Raw genomic sequence first — 7,664 nt, forward strand, 5'->3', positions numbered from 1 at the left:
ATGTTGCATCTGATATATTGCTTTCCAGCTAAACTGGGTTGAATTGTTTTTCACATATTCCTTTAAATTTTATTAAAGGTAGCATATTGTAAAATGACAGTTTATAAAATAAATGACACAATTATAAAATGTATTAACTTTATGAGTTAAATCAGACTACTCCGGTTGCGCTGTATGTATTTGATTCACTAATTCATTAAGAACGACTCATTTCATTTGTGGTGGAATCTGGCTATTATGGTCACACTGTACTGTAAGTTTTTGATTTGCAAAAATTAATGGACTCTTAAGAATCATTTTCTTGTGAATCCGGCTCCTTTGGTCGTGCTTTATGTTTTTGATTTGCTAAAAAGAAATGGATAATAATAATAATAATAATTCGCTTATGAATTTGGCTACTCTAGTTACTCTTTCCTGTACATTTTTAATTTGCTAAAAAGAACTGTCTCACAAGATTCAATTGCTCGTTGAATTGAATCCGACTACTCTGGTAGCACTCTATGTTTTGATTAAATTACATAATTACAAAATTACTTAACTTTACAAGTTAAATGTTGTGCTTTTGCACACCAACCACTACGTAAATACTTAAACACACAGCTGAAGACTGTGCTTTGGTATTCACCATAAGAATGATGTTTGGCGATTTTATAATTCACAGCTTCAACCAACACTGGCAAATAGATTCATTGCTGTCATGCTTATTTAATGAAGATACACTACCGTTCAAACGTTTGGGGTCAGCAGTGTTGTTATTAGTAGTTAATTAATATTTTTATTCAGCAAGGATGAATTAAATTTATCAAAAGTGACAGACATTTATAAACTTTTGAAGTATGAATACTTCATGAAGTATCAAACTAATGATGTATGAAGTGTAATTTTTGAGATATTAAAAGCATCTTCGGGTCTCTCCACACCAAACAGAACATTAGGGTTAATTAGCATTCTATGGCAATAAAAACTGCAACTGTTAATGATCACAGGCTCAGCTGAGAGCTACGGCACGGCAGGAGACAGCCGTACTAATGCTGATGGCCTTTCATTTCCTCCCTGGACAATGGCTGTCGCACTCAGGATGGGAGGGAAGAATGAGCTGGCACTGAAAGCATCTTCATACACACGTCTGCTTTGCTTCTTGGCATTGCAATGAGAGTGTATACATCTATGAGTGTGTGTGCCAGTGTGAAATAATGTGGGAGACAGTAAAAAACGAGCAAGGGAGGACTCCCTCAGAAGCAGAATACCGGGCATCCCCCTCTGCCCTCCCCTTTCTCACATCCTCTCTGATTCTTCCTCTTTTCATCTTCAGTCGCTCCACTTCCCTACTGCGGCAAACGCTTGTCCCATTTCCATTCATCACGCATTCATTCATTTCCTTCGCTCTCATTCGTCTGTACTCCAAAGCAAGGCACCTTCATGGTCCGCTGGGAACAGCGTTGAGAGATGAAGAAAAGCAAAATGCAACTAGGTTGATCAACATCTCAGGCAGATGTCTGCGTAATAGGTGTTATGCCAAAACCAGAGCTGACAGCTCTTCGTTTATATGCTAAAGTGCCATAGGGTTCTTTTAATGAAGGCAGCTTGTGCTTGTCTACTTGTCTCTCTAGGGTAGGAAGCTCTTTATGGAGCACTAAACTTCCAGGCTCCTCCTTTAGCAGGTTGAATTGATGAACAGGAAGAGCATAGCAAACATCAAGGTTACATGCCTAATGTTAACTGTTATCTGGCACATGAGGAACTCCCACAAACAACTGACAACTTATATGATCTACAGTAGCAAGGACATTTTCTCTGAGGAACACCATCTTCAAAATATTTGGATGAGAATTATAATTGGACAAGGATTATGATTGCTGGTCTCATAGGAGTTGGTAGATACAAAGACAAACTTGTTCTCTTCAAGTTCAGATTTTTCAGTCTCCTCTGTGTACAGATATTTTCAAAATTGGCCCTTAAAAGTTGAAAAAAGTGAAACATTTCTAGATGTGGGTGGTATTTGGGCCTTAATTACATCCATAATAAATCCACAAGACCAAGAATACTAATACATGCATTTTAATCTTAAAGCATAAACCATATTAGGCTTTCTGTCAGCTTTAGTCCCTGTCATGATCAAAATGTGAGATTAACATTTTAGTTGGGTACAACATTTTGCTCATTTTGAGGTACCAGCAATTATAATTCTTGAGATATCATGCCCTAAAAACATGGCATCGGATATAATTATGGGGCTAAAAAATATTTAAATCTGCAAGAAACGAATCCATGGATTAATTACAGAGCAACCACTCTAAAAAACTTTGCAACCATTCAGAGCACCCTAGCAACCACACTACATTGTGCTAACAACCATTTAGAAGCAGAACATTTTTGCAACCACATAGCAACAGCCTAGCAACCACACACAACATCCTGGCATGGTGGTGACCATTTTTGCACAATTCTCGAGAAATATGTACTGTAAAAATCCAAGTATTCTTATTATTCATTCAGGATGAGGCTTAAAAAGAAGGTTTAGCAGTGAATGAGTGATAACTAGGGCTGACAATTTAACATGCCAATTTAGTGTGATAATTTATAACAAAAAGTTTTGGGTTGGTAAGATCTTATCTCACCAAGGCTCACCATTTATTTAACCAAAAATACAGTAAAAACAGTAATAATATGAAATATTATTAGAAATTAAAATAACAGGTCTATATTTTAATATATTTTAAAATTTAATTTATTTCTGTGGTGGCAACGCTGATTTTTCAGCAGCCATTAATCCATTAATCCAGTATATATATATATATATATATATATATATATATTAGGGCTGTGCAAAAAAATCAAATGCGATTTTCATGCGCATCTCGTCAGTAAAGCCTTTCAGTTTTTCTTTTTTAATAAATCTGCAAAGATGTCAACAATTCTGTGTTTTTCTGTCAATATGGGGTGCTGTGTGTACATTAATGAGGAAAAAAAATTAACTTAAATGATTTTAGCAAATGGCTGCAATATAACAAAGAGTGAAAAATTTAAGGGGGTCTGAATACTTTCCGTACCCACTGTATATATATATATATATATATATTTATAGACTGACATGCAAGAACGCATGTCAAGCTATGGCGCAACAAAATATTATGCAATTAATCAGTTTGAATTTTGAATCGACTGACAGCCCTAGAGATAACAAGATCTCAAATCACTAAGCAATAAGAAATTAACAATGTGAAGTTGAGTGTGCGTTCAGTGTTAGCTGACCCACCGGCTGGCTGTGTGCAGAACTCCACTGAGACCTCCTTCTTCTCCCTCTGCTCAAGGGGAAGCTGCCAGGGCATCTGATGGGGCCGGGCCACCACCCGTACCTTATACACTGTCATGGGTTTGAGGTTGTAGAAGTGGTATTTGTACCCTCCAGGCTTCACAACATCATACTCCACGTCGTTCAGGAAGATCATGTGGCTGTAGTTGCTGTTGCTTGGCATCCAGGTGAGCTCAGCCGATACTTGTGTGATGTTCTCCACACGAAGGTAATAGGGTGCCACAACCACATCTTTCCCCATCAGCAGTGTGCAGCGCAGCGGATCGGAGAGCCCCCGCTCCGTCATGCTCTGGATGGAGATGCGGTGCATACAGGAGGCCAGGTTCAGCTTCTCGATCAAAGACTTGGTGCGGCCGCCGAAGGGCACGCTCATGCGTACCTCCTGATCCACCAGTACATTGTAGCCGCTGATGGACGTCCACCCGGGCAGCACCACCGGAGGGTCCCAGCTTATGATAACGCTCTTGGCCAGCTGCTTGATCAAGGTAATGCGGCGGGGGTAAGGCACGATGTCTTCTCCGATCTCGTCAATGTTCACGTCCAGCGTGCCTGTGCCATTGCTGCAGGGTCCCAGAAAGTCCATGCCCAGACCCATGCCCAAGCTGCTCACCCCACTGCTGCTGCTGGTGCCCGTCCCGGTACCCGAGCCCAGGGCATCCAGCTTCTCTGAGAGCAGCGTGCTGAGTGTACTGACGGCACTGCTGGGCATGGAGGCGGGGCTGTGGTTGAGGTAGGACGGTTCCTTGATGCGGTCCAAAAGAGGAACTGACGGGAGCTCCTCATCCTGGACAAAGTCCACAAAGTTGGAGGGAACCAGACCCTGCTGTCCGTCCAACAACTCACCTGGAGAACAGAAAAGGGTACAGAGCAATGAATAATGGCTGCTGAAAATTCTGCTTTGCCATCAAATGATTATTATAAATAGGAAATTTTAAATTACATTTTAAAATATATTCAAATAGAAAACTCTTATTTTAAATTGTAATAATATTTCACAATATTACAGTTTTTACTGTGTTTTTACTTTAATCAAATAAATGCAGCCTTGTTGAGCATAAGAGACTACTTTAAAAAATGTCCTTGACTGACAACCAAACTTTTGAATGGTAGTGTATAACTGCTCTGAAGTTGTACTGTAATGTGACATACCCTCATAGAAGCCGTCCTCATCCATGGTCCCATAAACATACAGGTACTTCCCAGCCACCAGGGGGAGCTCTGCTTCAGGATGCTCATTGGGGCCATCATAAGGGTTATAACTGCAGGGAGTACATGCTGAATTAATTTAATGAACTTCATTATTATTATTATTATTATTAAATCAAAAACCTAAAGGAGAAGTCTATACATTTTTTAAATTTCAAAATAGTATTAGAACAAAATGGTGATATTACTAAGCCATTTGTGGGTTGATAGCTCTGTGGCGGTTAAAAATCATTGCTCAGTTTGTTCAAGCATCCTAGCCAGCCTGATATAGTGGGGTGAAACCCATTTGAAACATTATTTTTCATTATTTTTATGATACAACCTGGCCATGCTAGTGGAGCAATGGAAGCCTATGGGGCAAGATGACCAGAGGAATTAAAAGCAGATGCTTACATTACAACCTTTCCTAGTATCTTTAAATGGATATCACACAAAGTTCCCTTTCAGTCGGTCACTCTCGCCGTCACTTCGGATGTCCGACGAATTGGGATCTGGCTTAGAGAGACCAATCTACTTCGAGTGGAGGGTTACCATACGTAACCGAGACGTTACCTGGTTTACCAAGTTCACATGATTTTAACATAAATTGAATAGATATTTTCTGATTGCACCAAACCAGTCTCATAAGTGTTATCATAAGTGCTATGATTATACTATCAAAAGAGTGTGAAAGTATATTTTAAAAGTTTATCTGCTGTGCTTGGTAGATGAGTTGAAATGCTTGTCTGTGGTAATTGACAGTGTGCACAGATGTTGTTGATACACTTAACTTGTACTTAACCCAGAGTATTTCTTAAAGGCAGACCTAATACAGTGACTAATGCTATTCTACACCTAATTATTACAGCTAATGGCATGATATAACAAATCATTATAGATAAGGACATGCTATAACCTATTATTACAGCAAAGTCCTATTGTAACGTACTGTAACATGTTACAACAGCTGTAGTGGATCCACTCACTTGTAGCGAGCAACACACAATCGCACTTTGCCTGTGTATCTGGACTTAGACCTGGGGGACGAGCCTTGCTCTTTGTCCATCTAAAGGAGAGAGGAAAAGTGGATAGATGAGTTAATAGTCAGCTTTACTAGCTTACAGTATTGTTGTTGTTAAGCAGCATGCTAAGCCTTGACAGCACAGGGAGTTTAATGCTTTGTTCAGACAGATTTTTGGGCATAGCTGACTCAAATCTGTTTATTTTTTTGTAGTCTGAACAGCAACAAACCACATGAAATCCAGTGTTAACAAACCTGATCCAAACCACATTCATATGTGGTTTCAAATCAGATTACATCTGATTTTTCAGTCTAGTCAGATCAGATTTCAGATAGCTGCTTTTCGAAATTCAGGATGTGTCTTTTGTGATGTAGATACACCAGATATTGGTGACAATTCCTGAAGCGGATCATATTTAATCAAACTGCAAAATGACACTGTGCACACTCAGACCTAAAGATCGGATTTGAAAACCAAAGCAGATTTGTGTGCAGTATGAACAACGGGTAAGAAAGTCAATGACAAATCAATGGGTTGTAAAACTGAATTGTTTTTTCAAGTTTTGATTTTTGATAAATGTTTGGGCAAAAATGGAGTCTGTAATAATTGAAAGCAAAGTCCAGTGTGCAATCAGATAATGTGGGCGATTAAGCCAATAACACCAGCAGAGCACAGTCTGAGCAGACAGATTGGACTATTCACACCTGCACACACTCTCACATACACACACACAGTCTGTCAATGTATACTGTAATTATTCTCATAATGGCCAAATCACTGCGGTACATGACACACTACTAGAATCTACTTTGCTCTCTTAGAATCTAGAAATATATTGGTTAGAATAGAATCTACTTTATTCTATTCTCTTCTATTCATTGACTATTTACAAACTTTTTAGTTTGATAGTCATAGTTCAGAGTCATCATGGACTCTTCACAGGCTGTGATATATTTTCAGAGTTATTAAAGGGGTCATATGATGCTATTTTAAAGATCATTATTTTGTGTATTTGGTGTAACAGAATATGTTGACATGCTTTAATGTTCAAAAAACACATTATTTTTCAAATACTGTACATTATTGTAGGTCCTCTATCAGTTACGTTACTCAGTGACGTGACACGTTACTCAGTCAATAGCAAATACTTAAACTAATAACAAAACATACTTAAGCTTGTAACACTTCAAAGAGAAAGGAAAACTTGAAATCGCATCATATGACCCCTTTAACATCGTAAATCTAGTACAGTTTTTTTATATTTTCATTTAACATTTTTTAAAATTTAATGTACATTTATAACACTAAACCTTGTATTATTTTACCTTTGCATTATATTTCAGAACACTGCTGTGTGGATGTTTTTAACACAACAGGTGAGGAAGTGATGGCAAATTTGACATCTTTCTCTTATCTGACCACTGTAATCAATCTAACAATGTTTTTTTTCCCCTTTTGAAAAGTCATAGAAACACTATCATTGATTTTTCCTTTTGCTTTTGGAGCAAATGGGAACTCAAAAATATTTTTGTTGTAGTTTCCATTCATCCAGAAGTTTACCCAACTGTTTCTGAGAGCCCTGGAAATGTGAAAATTAGTTTTCTTTCTTGTGTTTATTTGGAAACTAGATTATAATTGGTATTTTCTTTTTTGGCATCTATTTAGCCATCTATAGCTGCCTGTACTTGTGTCGCTTTATTGGTTGATTCTTGCATTTCATTTACATACAGAACCAAAATCTAAAGCCCATTAACACATTAACATTCTTGTGCTGGCTTGCAAACTCTGCCATTTCCTTCAGAAAATGCAATGTAATCTATTTTAAAAGATTAAACCTCAAGACTAAAATCAAACTGTAAATGGTTAACATTAAAGGCAAAATGAACTAACACTCACTGATTAGTTTGTGATACTCACAGCAGTGGAGATGACGGGCCGCACCTCTGAGAGGAAGGCTCGCCGTGGGCTGGAGGTTGTGCTGCGTGACAGGAAGGTGGGTTTGACAGACAGGAGCTCTACCTTCTCCCCCTCAGTCATCTGTAGAGGCCGAATGAGCTCTGAGATCTTACTCATCGAATCCTCATTACCTTCACACACACACACACACACACACACACACACACACACACACCAGATCAGATATC

At 38.5% G+C, this 7,664-nt stretch overlaps 1 protein-coding gene across 1 annotated transcript in view; it reads right to left on the bottom strand.

Moving 5' to 3' along the window:
* LOC107753130 (RIMS-binding protein 2-like) overlaps positions 1-7,664 on the bottom strand; it is a 162,605-nt gene that overhangs the window by 25,297 nt on the left and 129,644 nt on the right. The window contains 3 exon segments of the mRNA XM_016569256.1: positions 3,257-4,156; positions 4,463-4,572; positions 5,485-5,564. Of these exon segments, the coding sequence (XP_016424742.1) occupies positions 3,257-4,156; positions 4,463-4,572; positions 5,485-5,564 (1,090 nt within the window).

Source organism: Sinocyclocheilus rhinocerous, unplaced genomic scaffold (genome assembly GCF_001515625.1).
Source record: "Sinocyclocheilus rhinocerous isolate Xijiao unplaced genomic scaffold, SAMN03320098_v1.1 scaffold20, whole genome shotgun sequence".
Taxonomy (NCBI): Eukaryota; Metazoa; Chordata; class Actinopteri; order Cypriniformes; family Cyprinidae; genus Sinocyclocheilus; species Sinocyclocheilus rhinocerous.